The 14,914-nt window shown below is 45.4% G+C and overlaps 2 protein-coding genes across 2 annotated transcripts in view; one reads left to right on the top strand and one right to left on the bottom strand.

Annotated features, from left to right (window-relative positions):
- Window positions 1-4,604, top strand: part of scfd2 (sec1 family domain containing 2) — an 87,177-nt gene extending 82,573 nt beyond the window's left edge. Inside the window, exons 8-9 of the mRNA XM_079157698.1 lie at window positions 1,067-1,186; window positions 3,754-4,604. Of these exons, the coding sequence (XP_079013824.1) occupies window positions 1,067-1,186; window positions 3,754-3,843 (210 nt within the window). The 3' untranslated portion in view covers window positions 3,844-4,604. The remainder of the gene's footprint in view (window positions 1-1,066; window positions 1,187-3,753) is intronic.
- Window positions 4,605-5,990: 1,386 nt separating this feature from the next.
- On the bottom strand, window positions 5,991-8,261 carry rasl11b (RAS-like, family 11, member B). The gene is made up of 4 exons (XM_079157700.1): window positions 8,093-8,261; window positions 7,939-7,995; window positions 7,747-7,823; window positions 5,991-6,920 (listed from the first exon to the last, which is right to left on the bottom strand). The coding sequence occupies exons 1-4, from the start codon at window positions 8,205-8,207 to the stop codon at window positions 6,429-6,431; spliced, it is 741 nt and encodes a 246-aa protein (XP_079013826.1). The 5' UTR covers window positions 8,208-8,261; the 3' UTR covers window positions 5,991-6,428.
- Between the last annotated feature and the right edge of the window lie 6,653 nt (window positions 8,262-14,914).

Below are 14,914 nucleotides of genomic sequence, written 5' to 3'. Positions count from 1 at the left end.
CACTGGATTTATTCTACGTTTTACAGACGACACGTGAACACATCATCTTAACGTTATAATGAACCTTCAGCCGTACTCGTGTTCTCTGAATGACGGCCGGTTTAGTTAGAATGTGTTCACAATATTTTCAAGCAACCCGCCAAACGTTGAGCCAGCCCAACGTTTCACACGTCCCCCCCTCCCCTCCCCTCCCCTCCCCTCCCCTCCCCCCTCATGTCTCAGCGCATGTGCCCACACATGGTTCACACTAAGTGTGTGTCTGTGTGTTGAAACACAGCATCTACCAGCAGACGACACAACGTTTCTTCTCACACATTTTCCTTTTGTGTCTTCACACATGTTGAATCATCCTCGACATGCTTCTCCTCAGCCTGCTGGGGCTTCACGTGTTCAGCCACTCTGTCCTCAGGTCGCCCCCCCTCCCTCCCTCCCTCCCTCCCTCCCTCCCTCCCTCCCTCCCTGCAGCTCTGATTGCTCGGCCAGCGTTCACACACACTCACCGCAAATGTGTCTCGATCGGAGGCTCGGCGAACCAATAGCACACGGCCATCGTTCCCCCCCGCGGAGCAGCAGACTGCACCGTGCTGTTAGAGTTCACCGTGGTAACGCTCTGTACTGTACGAGCTAAACGTCTGTGTGTGTGTGTGTGTGTGAGCACACGTGTCGGCCATGCTTACACCGAGCTGGAGGACATTCATCGATTCATCTTAGTTTGGAGTCACAGAGACGTCGTCTCCTGGAGGCATCGCCACGATATCACAGAGAGACGAGCAAAGTGTTCCCTAAACAGTTCTTCATGCTCTGAGAAATGTAGAGATGTTACACAACTCGTCTTCTTTCAGACTGCTACAAATAAAACATTTATTTTATACTTTGTCTGTTTATGTCTGTAGATTTCTCCAAAATTCACCAACAGTTACTATTACATAACGCCTCATTTGCATATTTAAACAACATTTCAGTGAATCCTCCTCTTAGTGTGAGTGATGAACTGCGGAGGTTTCATGGTGATATCTATGAGTTCATGTTTTTATAATCTGACCAATCACAACGTCCCGTCTTGCAGGTGAGTCGTCCTCATCCCGGCGACAACGCTCTGCTCCTCCTCTTCCTGGTGGGCGGAGTCACGCCGTCAGAGCTCCGTCTCATCAGAGAGATCGTCACGACGCACAAGCCGGGAGCTCAGGTGAGTCTCTGAACTACCTTTCACAATAAAAGCCCTGAACATATACTCACACAGAGCATTCCTCTGAAAGGAAAGGCAGTCAGATATCGTACAGCGCCGTTGGTTCGTAGCTTCATGTCGTCGGCTTCCATTAATAATAAAATGCTGATAGTCGCTTATCGTGCTGTCGTGGAGGAAGGCAGCCAATCATCACGACCTCCAAAATATGAGTCACTCCCCCAACCTAACAACAAAGCACAGTGAGCATCTAGAACCTTTGTCAGCATGCTTTACCTTACATTAATATCCACCTCATAAACCGTTATTCACTCACAAGCTTTGACTAATACAGTGCGTTATCTGATTTTCCATACAATTTATTTTCTAAAGCCCAAAATGATCCTTTTAAAATCAAATTAAAGGAATTCATTTAAAGCCAATCAGTCATGTGTGTGTTGTGTGTGTTGTGTGTGTTGTGTGTGTGTCTTTATGTGTCTGAGTGTGTAAATACTGTCTATATGAGCATGTCTCCACTCAGTGTTATATTTCTTATTCTAAAGGCCCGTTGGAGCATTGGAAGTTAGCAGTAAGCTAACGATGCGGCGGTGCACTGTTCAGCAGCTCTGTGTGTCTGTAATGTGTCTGCGTGTGCTGACGACTGCTTTAAATAAAGCGCTCATGTTCCTTCAGCAACGCAAAAACCGTCGACTTTAAAAACAAATCAAAAAGGAGCCGACTGAATAATCACTACCTCACTTTAATGAGCGATGAAGACGAGGGGAGGACCTCGGAGGCCAAAGGCTGTGTCACCCTGTGACTGTGGATCAGGGTGACCTACATACGCAGCTGCCTCTGATCAGGTGTAGAGGTGAGAGTGCCATGCGGCGCTGTGTCTGCCTGCCTGTGTGCACATCGTACCGTTTTTAAAGTGCCAATTACGTATGCGGTGCACACTGACCTACAAAACATGCAGATAAACGTGTTTTTCTCTGTGTGAGAGGAAGAGGAAGAGGAGGAGGAGGAGATCAGACGGGGTGATGTGGGTCGGTCTTAATAAAAGGCTTCTGAGGAGGAGGCCACAGGCAATGAGAGGCCTGGCGAGGATCAAAGCCTCCCGTCTGTAATCAGGAGAAACTGAATAAAGACGAGCGCACACACACACACACACACACACTCCAACCTGAGCACTGACATGCACAACGTACTGTACACAAGTGTGTGTGTGTGTGTGTGTGTGTGTGTGTGTGTGTGTGTGTGTGTGTGCACGTGATGGCGGCTGACGAACTGAAAACAAAAACAAGCCGAAAGTTAAAGCAACACTGCTGCAGGAGAAGCTTCTCTGTGAGACGACGAAGAGGACGAAGAGGACGAAGAGGACGAAGAGGACGAAGAGGACGAAGAGGGCGAAGAGGACGAAGAGGGCTCACGACAGCAAACGTGACTCGAGGTCGACTCATCTCTGATTCTCTGGGGTTCCCAAAGGAAGCTAATCAATCAATCAATCAACCCATACGGTTGTGAATACTGTGAACGATGGCGCTACAGTTAGTTCTGATTGTTTGAAGGTCGTAGGTCACGGGTGAAATGACTGTTTTTGTCTCGTGGCTTTGAAGAGAGACAGAAAACGTCTTTCTGACGGGAGGTAAAGCAGCTAAAGAAACGTGTTTTAGATCAATGATCAGTTTAAATGTTTGATATATTTAGAACGTGTTCACCTCGTCACCTTGCTGTCAGACTGAAGCTGTTATCTATTGTTTTTACATTTGTTTTGGTCTAAATTTTATGTTTTTTTTTGTGTTTATTAAACTGAGAGGAGAGGGAAGCTTAAGCTAACCCAGCTAGGACTTGAGGCTACTCCACTACCCAGCATGCATCCTGGCTGGGTAGTGGAGTAGATGGATAAAAGCAGCAGGAGGTCGGTGGATCCATCGTGGTCCAGGATCAAACGGACGATGTCTTCCTCATGTCGAGTGTTTAACGTGAAGATGTCGGCCATTTTATCGGACCAGAGTATTATTTTTCTCGCTGTCGTTTACATTCTTTATGATGCAAATTCAGAAGAATGTACTACTGTTATTCTTGTGTAGCGAATGGGCTACGACTGCGTTTCGTTGTGCGTCACCTGTGTTGCATAATTACAAGACATTATCCGGGAATCCTTGAATTCAAAGCCACCGGACTCCTTTGACAGAAACTGTCATTTTTGACCTCTCAGGACACAAGAGCTGCTCGTCCAGCGTTTGTCTGCGTGACTTTTGGATCTGAACCAACGCGGCGTCTACAACACAACAGTCGTTACGACTTTGTTGTTTACGGTTTATTCGCTCCAAACCAGTTCATCGGTTTGCTCGAGTAGCAAACGAGCACGTGAAACCAAACAGGAAGCCCCTCCGCACGTCATCCTCGCTAGAAAGTAATCAAATCAAAAAAATAAATAAACCAGTTGCCAAGGCACCCGATTCATGCACCTCATTGAATCAAGCTCATGACTCAGACCAGACATTCATCTCTGCTTCATTCATGAACGGGGACTCACCACCCAGTGACCCACTTCACCCCCTAATGACTGTTGTTGTGCTCCGCTCCAGGTGCTGGTTCTGTCCACCAGGTTACTGCGGCCGACGGACGTCCCCGAGCTGCTCTTCACCTCCCGGAGACTGCGTCCTGGTGTCGACTAAAAAAAAAAAAAAAAAAACCCAAAAAACGGGCGTCACGCGGAGACGCACGTGGAAGGAGGCGGACACGTGTGTCGCAAAACGTCTCGACACCTCGCCGGGTTAATGAGAACCACCGTCGAACATTCCCATCCTGTTCATGTCAGCGTGTTTTAATTCCTGCAGGTCCACGGGGACCAGAAAAAGAAACGGAAATCTGTCAGAAAGGCACTTAAAGACTGTTCAAGCTGTTCAAACACACCGCCGTGGTGCAGTCATTAGGCGTTAAGAGCAGTGTGTGTGTGTGTGTGTGTGTGTGTGTGTGTGTGTGTGTGTGTGTGTGTGTGTGTGTGTGATAACCAGAGTCTCCCTCACGTGGCGTCAATAAGAGGGCCGGTAATGATGAGGTTCAGGATTGTAAAGATCTCTGACAGAAACATTATTATTATTCTGATTTGTCTCCTCGTCTTCTGGGAGCTCCGGTTCTCAGAAGAGTCTCTGAATAAAAAGCTAACATTGAACTCTTCAACTGTTTATTTCTGGTCTGTTCAGTCGTCGTCTTGTCGTCTTATTGAAGCGTTTATAAAGGAAACGGGTTCATGAAGAGTCGTCCGTCGTCACAGCGGCGCTGACGACACTCCTCATTGTGCTACGAAGCCGCCTGAAGGACGTCGGATAAAGAGAGCGCTTTAAACGAACCGTCTGAAAACATACGAAAAACACTTCAAACCCTCTGAAAGCCTCGAAAACTGCATTTTAGGATGGTCTCTAGTTCAGGCCAAGGACCCCCAAACTAATCCCCTGACTATATACTGTATATTGTATAAGATTGTGTTTTATATTAAACTGGGCCATGAACATACCTCTTTACTGTGCATTCAATACTGAGCTCTTCAAATAATACACAGGTTGATATATTCATGTTTCTATTACCTTCATACCTTCAGCTGATACCAATACTAATATCAACATGGTCTGTTAATTACATGATAATCATGCAAGCTCTTCAAATTGATGTTTTTATTTTAAACATAAATGTGGAAACTAACAGTGAGTGATGGTCTATTGGTGCCACCGCCATACATACACACTGTTATCATGCATCCAATACTCAACTATTACAATAATGGACACATTCATGTTTGGGAACAAATTTAAATAAAAAAGATTGTCTCATCAACCAAAGATTTCACGGACCCCCTGTTGAAGACCTTCTGCTCTACAACCATGAGACAACTATGTGTTACTTGCGATTGTCACTAAAATGTCTCTTAAAAGCATTTTTCATTGTTAAAACTGCAACAGTCTTCACAAATATGAAGAGGGAGGTCCAGAGAAGAAGCGAGTCTGTCCTCACGTCTGTTTGTGGACCTAACTGGACCCCTCGATGCCACCGGGCATCATCAACAGCGTCAGCGACAGGTTGCACATCGACCTGATCCACAAACAGATCCGTCTTCCCGTTGAAGTGTAGAAGTGTAGTTTCTATCAGTCCTGGATTATAATCGACAGACGTTCTGCTGCTTCCTCAGCTCATCGTTCTGCTCTGTGACACTCATCAGTGTTCTGTGTAATAAAGTTGGTCTCTCCACACCTGCATCTCTTCTTCTGCGTCTTTGTTTAAAGTCGTGATCGTGGTGACGTACGCCTCCACAGATGGTGCTCGATCTCTAAACTACACAAAGGTGTTTATATTCAACGCGCTCTTTGTTGCATTTTTCTCGTGTGAAACTAAAAGTAAAGAAGAAAGGATCGAGATTATCTGTAAACTCATATTCATGAACTATTTTATCACCTTTATAGAAACCCTGTAAAGAAAGAAGTCCAGTATTAAATGTGTAAAGAAACAAAGGTTGAATATCCTGTAAACTGTTTGATTTGGCTGATAAATATTTATAAGACACTGGCCAGGGGGAGTGACTAGAGACCTGTCAATCACTGTGTAGCCCCGCCCCTAAAGCATCCCCTGCTTTATGGTCTGTGTGACTCTAAATGGACCATCATTTACTAAATGAACATCATGCTGTATTGAAGAAGACTTGAAACTAGAGAGTGATCTGCTGTCAAATGGACAAAAAAAACTGAAAACCAGAAACAAAGTTCGATTCATCATTTTCATTTTTATTGTGAACATTTGTAACAAATAAATAACAAAAAGGCCCTTTGGGTCGCTCGTTCTTTCATAAAGTGCATCAGTGATAACAACATGCTACATACTGCTGCATCACACACACACACACACACACAGAGCCCCGGCTCAAGTGGCTGTTATAATAACACCAACATTTGGTGGAGCCATGCAGAGGCAGTCTGAATTAAAAACAGCCACAGTCGGCTAAAAATAAGCCGTCTTCAGCGCTGCTGTTGCCAGGAGAGCTGGATTAGAGTCCGTTTTAACTTCAGTCTCACAGCTGCTTCTCCTCGGGCGTCGACCTCTCGTGACACGTGATGGACGTCCTCACACTCGGTACCCGACGGGACAGACGGACGTCACCTCCCGTAAAGATTCAGCCTCCCGACTGATCCGAGGACTTGTGATCCGCCTCTAAAGGCTTTCTTTCGCTGGCCGCTCTGGGCCACGTTTTTAAAACACCGTCTCGGCGTCTTCCTCACACAGAGGTGACGGTCCGCACCTTCGCCGACAGCGCTTGCTTGAAGCGCCGTTTCAAGTCCTGCATGTTGGGCGACTTGGGCCTGGGGATGAGGAGCGAGCGCCTCTTCTCCGTGGAGTTGGTGGCCGCCGGCGTCGGCGGAGCCGCCGGCTGCTGCTTGGCCAGCTGGCAGCACAGCCGGTGGAAGGCCTTGTGCACCTGGCTGTAGTCCTCGCTGGCGGACACCTCGTAGAAGGAGCAGCCCAGCGTGGACGCCAGCAGCGAGCCCTGCTGGGAGTCCACGCGCCTCAGGTGCAGCAGGTCCGCCTTGTTGGCCAGCAGGATCACGGGGGGCATGGTGGCGCCGCCGGTGCGGACGACCTGCTGGTGCAGCTGCTCGATCAGGTCGAAGCTGCGGCGGTCCGTCGTGGAGTAGACCAGCACCACGGCGTCCGCCCACTGGATGGAGCAGGTCACGTGATCGGGGAGATTGATGCTGTTATCGGTCATCTGGGAGGACAGAAGAAGAAGAAAAGGAGGCCGATTAAAACCACGGACTGTTTATAAGAAGTGGACATTTTGGGGTTTTTGCAACCAGTGAACAGGAAGTGACCATATCTGGACTGAGGAGGAGTGACGTAGAGACGCCGTATACGTCTCTGGTAGAGACCTGTCAATCACTGTATAGCCCCGCCCCTAAAGCATCCCCTGCTTTATGGTCTGTGTGACTCTAAATGGACCATCATTTACTAAATGAACATCATGCTGTATTGAAGAAGACTTGAAACTAGAGATTGAGACCATAAACTCATGTTTACAATGTTTACTGAGGTAATAAATCAAGAGAGAAGTAGAGTCATTTTCTCATAGACTTCTATACAACCAGAGGAGTCGCCCCCTGGTGGACAGTGGAGAGAATGCAGGTTTCTAGACTCTTCAGCATCGGCTTCACTCATCAGAACCGAAGGTTGCCGCCTGATTAAAACACTTTAAATGACTTTATGGAACTGATCTGACTGGAATGCCGACTGAGGCAGACTGGAGCTATAAGGTTACTCCTCCAGAACAGAGAGGAGTCTGGATCAGGGTATCATTTACTCTGATCCTCAAGACATCCATTAGTCTAAATGGGAGATTAGACAGTCAGACTCCACACACACACATATTTGGTTTTTGGCCTGGTGCCCAGTCAAGAGAGGCTCAGATGATCTTAACAGCCACACAGTGAAGTAGATTATAAATTATCTTTAGATTGTCCTCTACGGACTTCCATGTGTTGAACGGCTCGAAGGAAATAAAATAATATAAATATCATTTTTTTAGGAGAACATCTCACCTCCACACCAGGAGTGTCCTGAACCTGGATGGTCACTTGTTCTCCTTCCACCTGCACTTCTCTGGAGTAGAGATTACCTGCACACACACACAAAGAAAGAAGAATTAGACACCAATACTTTGAGGATGTTATAATAATAATAATGTTAAAATAAACCCGGTTAAACTCATTTTCATCCTCAAGTGAACTCACCAGCATTCCTCTCATAGTCTCCGATGAAGCGCCTCGTGAGGAATCTCACCACCAGCGCTGCAATAACAAAAGAAGCAAATAGAATGTTTAATGACAGATAATATAAAAATCACTCTACAAACTTCCACGCATTTATTTGGGTGTTTCTTCTTACCTGTTTTGCCGACTCCGCTGCCTCCTATCACAGCCATTTTAATCACCCGGTTTGGCACCGAGCATTCCGGCGCTGGGTACTCCACAATGGTCGTCATGTTCTGGATCAGACGCATATTTATATTTGTCCGAAAGATGTAAGATAGTGTTCCAAAGATGGATGAAGTTAATCCTGGTTCAGTCTCGAGGTGGTTCCGTAGAAGTCTGGAATAAAACCAACAGGAGCGCCGCGGAGGAGATGAAAGGAGATGAAAGGAGACAAACTGCAGCTGCGCACTGGAGGAGTGAATGCTGCAGGAGAGAAGCGGCTCGCGAGCTTTATAGCGCTCGAGCGGAGGTCGCATCTGATTGGTCGCTGGTCGTCCCCCCCCCCCACCCCCACTCTCCCACCCCCCACACACACCTCCCCTCTCTTCCTCGTGCGCCCTCTGCCTACACGTGTATAACGCGAGATATACACAACAGGTGGGGAGCGTGAGCTGGGTGTCCGGATTAAACGGTGTTTCTGATGGAGGCACAAAAAAAAACGTGTTTTTGATTCATAGCGACGTGACTGCTGTCATATAATAATATTATGATTAACTAATAGACAATACTTTTAACTCATGAAACACCAGTTGATTATTTAAATATGAAAATGAGGCATTAACTTATTAAATATGTGCACATTTTATTACATTTCCAGAACATCAATGTGAACGTTGGATGTTTTTATTACTAAAATGTTATATAAATCATCTTATGAATGCTGTGTGAACTAACCCTCTGTGTGAACCTTCAGCACACAGAGAGGAATGAACGTGTAGAGTTTGGTGTGTGTAAGAGCTGCTGAAGATTTATCATCAGAGTCTGAGAACAAACTCATTGAGAGAAAACGTCCTTTAAAGAGACGTTTAGTTCATTACAGACATTTAGAGACTCTACAGGTGAAGAGTTAACACATGAACTCATAGAGATCACCATGAAGCTTCACCACTTCATCACTCACACTAAGAGGAGGATTTACTGTGTTACAAGTTTACTGAAACGTTCTGTGTAAATATGCAAATGAGGCATTATATAATGGTAACTTTTGGTGAATTTAGGAGGAATCTACAGACGTAAACAGACAAAGTATAAAATAAATGTTTTATTTCCTCTAGTGTGAAAGAAGACGTGTTGTGGAGGAAAAATAGATCAAAATCTGTGCATGAAAAACAATGTTTTTTGCCTGCAGGTGTCTCATCTTAATCTTAATCTTAATCTTAATTGGTGATGAAACATGAAAATAACATTTTGCCAATTAAACTACAAATAGTTTGCCTGCACTTAATGAGCATTGGCTGCTTTTTTATCTTTTTTTATCTTATCAACAATTCTTCTGCATGTTGTTGTTTTATTAAAATAGCGTCACAGTTTAGTTTGTGTTTACAGGATGCGGATGGATCCTGTTCAACATCCCAGTGCTGCGTTGCAGCGGTGACCTGTTCAGACATGCACCTCCACTAGTGAATCGTCCACACAGGGGGGTTAACGGCTGCTTATGTTAATGAACCCCCCCCCTCACACACACACACACACACACACACACACACACATACCTAACAACTCATCGTGTGGATTTGAAAAATCTAGCAGTCCTCCACATCCACAAATGACACAATATTTATTGTACTGCAACACAATAAAACATCTGTTGATGTGTTTCACGCCACAAATCAGTCCAGCAGCTGCTCTCCTGCTCTGATTTAACCTGTATCATGTCTTTCTGTCACACCACCCACAGGCCTCCCCCTCCCTCTCTCCCTCCCTCCCTCCCTCCCTCCCTCTCATCTTTCATTCGTGCTCATGTGCTCTGAGGTATTTTGGCATCCCGTCCTCCTGTTGATTACGGTCTGGTATGTATTTTTGATAAGAGTGCTGATGACAGGCGGCCGCGCTGAAATGTGAAATTAGTGCCCGGGATTCGTGAGCAGACATGGTTTCTCCAACCACATCACAGATGAACTCCACCCAGCGGCATTATGGGGGAAGCTAAATACTGTACATACCTGCATTTGATGACATGTGAAAGTTGAGCGGAATGATGTGTGGGTGAGGTGTTGTAATGGAAGCCCACGCTGCAGCAGCTTCATAACGCAGAGGGATAAAAGGCGAGAGGCTGCTGATGACGGGTGACAATGGGAGGATGCTGTGGAGGTGTTTCCAGCCTGTTGACCCGGCAACGCGCCGGGATTCACTCAGAGACGTGGAGTGACTCACAGCAGAGCATGGGCGGACGACGAGACAATGGACTACGGACACCGACATGCAGACGACCTCACCGCCGACACTCCAGACGCACTACAGTGTTTAGCCTCCTTCTGTGGTTGCTTTGTGTCTCTTTGTAGTCTTTTTGTATCTGTAGTCATTTTGTGTCTCTTTGTAGTCTTTTTGTGTCTGTAGTCATTTTGTGTCTCGTTGTAGTCTTTTTGTATCTGTAGTCTTTTTGTGTCTCTTTGGAGTCATTTTGTGTCTCTTTGTAGTCTTTTTGTGTCTCTTTGTAGTCTTTTTGTATCTGTAGTCTTTTTGTGTCTCTTTGTAGTCTTTTTGTGTCTCTTTGTAGTCTTTTTGTGTCTCTTTGTAGTCTTTTTGTATCTGTAGTCTTTTTGTGTCTCTTTGTAGTCATTTTGTGTCTCTTTGTAGTCTTTTTGTGTCTCTTTGTAGTCTTTTTGTATCTGTAGTCTTTTTGTGTCTCTTTGTAGTCATTTTGTGTCTCTTTGTAGTCTTTTTGTGTCTCTTTGTAGTCTTTTTGTATCTGTAGTCTTTTTGTGTCTCTTTGTAGTCTTTTTGTGTCTCTTTGTTGTCATTTTATGTTTCTTTGTGGCCATCTTGAGTCTCTTCCTGGTTGGTATGTGTCTCTTTAAGTGACATCTTGTAGGTGAAGGCCAGTGGGGGCGGGCCCCTGATACTTTGGGCCCCTGGGCCTGTATCCTATAGTCTCCGATCAGTAATCCATCCATGCACCAGAAGTCAAAGCGTGTCGACTGATTATGACGCAGCGCTGCGGCGCTCGTTTTTATATCTAAACGGTGTTTATCTGGTGATGATACGTTTGACTCCGCTGTGGTTCGAGGCCTGGAGGCCGGCGTTGCCGTCACTTTCCCTCGGGGAGGCCTGGAGGTAAATTAAAACCCCTTTGAGTCGAGGCGGGTCATTAAAGCTACAACAGATGCACAACAAGGCCGGACTCTGCCATCAGAGTGTCGCTCACACAGAGGTGACAATAGACGGTCAGAGAGGGCAAAAAACGGGGGTTAATCCTTTGGCCAATTATCTGGGGGAATTCAGGGTATTCACTGCAAAACAGAGGAATGTGGAGTTAATTGGGGGGGTTGGCGGAGGGGGGGGGGGGGGGGGGGGGGGGGGGGGGGGGGGCAGGTGAAATCAGGAGGAGGAGGTGCTCTCAGAAGGATGTCCTTGTTGACAAAGAGGTGAGGACTGATTTCCCGAGGAGGCCTCACCTTTTTATAGCGGAGCTGAGAAGAGGCATCCGACCGTCACTCGCCCCCCCCGGGGGCCTGATCCCTCAATGGAGGGTCATTTGGGATATCAGAGGGGCAGTTTTTGGAGCTTGCCCTGGGGGTCAAACCTCACGAGCGGTCCGCGGTCATGTGTTTATCAGCATCATGACAGATGCTTATCCTCCTCATTGCCTTTCATCACTGATTATTAGGAGACAATTATTTTACACTTTGAGCTTCTTACTCGCCAACAAAAAATGTTTTAATCTGTTTTCTTGCAGGACTTTTTCCTGCAGATCGCATGAAAAGCTCGCGGGTACCTCCGATCTATTCGCACATCTTCTCTTCACTTGTTTGTTTATATCTGCAGCGCGTTTGCATTCCCGACGGCCGATGCAAAGCAGCACAAAGGAAGAGAGGTTGTTTTTCTTCTAATTGAAATGTAAAAAACCTCCCAACATGTTCGAAGCATTTGCATGCCTCTGAATGTCAACAGCAGTGGGGGGATGTCAACAGCGGTGTAATGGGTGTGTGTGTGTGTGTGTGTGTGTGTGTGTGTGTGTGTGTGTGTGTGTGTGTGTGTGTGAGTGCTATGCCCTGAATGACAATAGTCCCCCTCCCACACACACACACACACCTCTTCCCACTCAATGAAGTTACATTGAAGCGAGCTTCTTAAGAAACATGGTGGAAAACATGTTAAATCTGGATTCCTCTCCTGTTTACGGTCCACAGCTGATCTCTGGCATCGGATCACCGGTTCACACTCCCGAAGGACTGACGTGCACGTTCACCGTCAGGTCCGAGTGTGTGCACGTATGTGGAAGACACGAGCAGCCAAACAGCACTAGGTGTTGCAGTAATCACAGCCGGCCTGCATGTGACCACAGATATGTATGTATTGAAGGTAAGACTTTAAACTGAAGGATTATCCCGTTTACGCTGATCGAGAAGTTGTTGTTGTTGTTTCTCACGTGTTGAACCTGTGAGTGAAACACGGTAAATCTTAACTTAACTTAAAACTTAATCTGTGCATGTGTGGTTTGTATTTCAACATGTTGAGGGAAGATTAAGAGGTTGTTGTTTCAGTGTTTTGAAAATTCAGAACTCTGAGGTTTCTGTGCAGATGAATAGATAGATAGATAATATTTAGTACCAACTACAGAATTAATTATACATGTAACACGTGTAGGTGAGACACTCCAGGCTAAAAACATTGCTTTTCATGCTCAGATCAACTTAGAGATTTTGTTCTATTTATCTTCCATAACTCGTCTTCTTTCAGACGAGAAGAAATAAAACATTTATTTTATACTTTGTCTATTTGCGTCTAGATTTCTCCTAAATTCATCAAAAGTTACCATTAAATAATGTCTCATTTGCATATTTAAACATACACCAAACTTTACACTTGTATTCCTCTCTATGTTCTGAAGGTTAACACAGACTCATTTATACATTTTATTAATAGAAACATGGAGAAAATAGATGTTTGAATGTCTGTTGACAGTATTTTGTGATTCATGGAGCGACACAAAGAGAAATCATGAATGTAAAAACATTTGACTCTTAACATGAAACAATGAAAGAAGAATTCTGAACCTGGTTTTATCCAATGTTTACATTAATGTTCTGGAAATCTGAAAACATATAATTTCATAAAACGTGTAATAAAATAAATGTGTTGATGTTCGTGATCAACTGGGGAAGTTTCCTGTTTGTATCTATTCATTTACATGTAGTGTTTCCTTTACAGAAGGAATTAACAGAGACAGCTTCTCCATAACAGTTATTGATCTTCTTCATCTTCTTCATCTTCTTCACATTGACCCATTAGACACCGTGACACAGCGTAAACAGGAACACAGTATCGAGAATAGAAACATATGATTTTGTATAAAAACGTGATTTTATTTATGACAGCAGACGTGGACGGATGGATCTGCTGATGTCTTTGAGACGCTCAGCTTCAGCCCGATTCTTTATGAAGCGTTAGTAGTCAGGCTGCCATGGAAACAAACACTTTATTCTCCGGATGTAATTTCCATGTAAAACAGAAACCAGGGTTGTAATGAGATGAAATCATCAAGGGACAGAGGCACCGGACGGACGGGGACACTCTGGACAGGTTGTGTTAGGACGCGGGGTTCAGTGGTTGAGATTTATGGTGTTGGTAATTCAGACCCCCCACACACACACACACACACACACACCCTCGGGCCCTGTTTGTCCGTCTAGTCTGTGTTACTGCTCAGACTAAGCGGAGCTGGAGCTCATGCTGGAGGCAGAGCGAGGTTCAGAGTCGAGCCTCTGTGGTGGTTTAAAACAAGACAAGCGGCGTCCTCGAGGGCTGATCCAGGGCCAGAGCTCTGATCTGTGGATACTGATACTGAGATATTAGTGCTATTATACAACTTTAGGACCTAAAGATCAAAAGAAATGTTCGTACAGGGAAGATGATTGACCTCTAAAATGATCATCCTCTGTGCAGACGTCTCTTTGTCAATGTAAGTCAATGTGAAAAAGTATTTTTAGGCCCTTCCTGGGACTGATAGCTCCGTCAGCACTGTTAGCGCTGTTAGCTGCCATTTTGAGAGTTGTGGGGAGGCGTTAATATGCTCTGAATTCCGTATTGAGTACCTTTAAAGTTAAAAAGCATCATGGTTTGTGTTAGAATACTAATGTAGCGCAACATCGTAAGGTAACACCATTGTATTACCATAACACTGTAACAACGTATCGACGTAGCGTAACGACGTAGCGTAACGACGTAGCGTAACGACGTAGTGTTGCTCCGTTACATAACGACGTAGCGTAACGACGTAGCGTAACGACGTAGCGTAACAACGTACACGTAGCGTAACGACGTAGCGTAACGACGTAGCGTAACGACGTAGCGTAACGACGTAGCGTAACGACGTAGCGTAACGACGTAGCGTAACGACGTAGCGTAACGACATAGTGTTGCTCCGTTACATAACGACGTAGCGTAACGACGTTACGACGTAGCGTAACGACGTAGCGTAACGACGTAGCGTAACGACGTAGCGTAACGACGTAGCGTAACGACGTAGCGTAACGACGTAGCGTTGCTCCGTTACATAACGACGTAACGTAGCAATGTAATGCAGCACCGGGATGTAACAACCCAACTTAAGTGGACTTTTTTGCCCGTCTTACTCGTTATGATACCACATAACTTGCTTCGACTGAATGCAAAAGTGTTTTTTTTACCTCACAACCTAGTAGTACTGTGTGTTGCAGTAACGTCAGGCATAGAGGGGAATTATTGGTCTTTGTGTGCAACAAAAAGAGGAAACAAAACGTGTGCTTCAGATATA

Source organism: Pholis gunnellus, assembly GCF_910591455.1.
Source record: "Pholis gunnellus genome assembly, chromosome: 4".
NCBI lineage: Eukaryota > Metazoa > Chordata > Actinopteri > Perciformes > Pholidae > Pholis > Pholis gunnellus.
The sequence above is the reverse complement of the archived record's forward strand: the minus strand, read 5'-3'. Positions and strand labels throughout refer to the sequence as shown.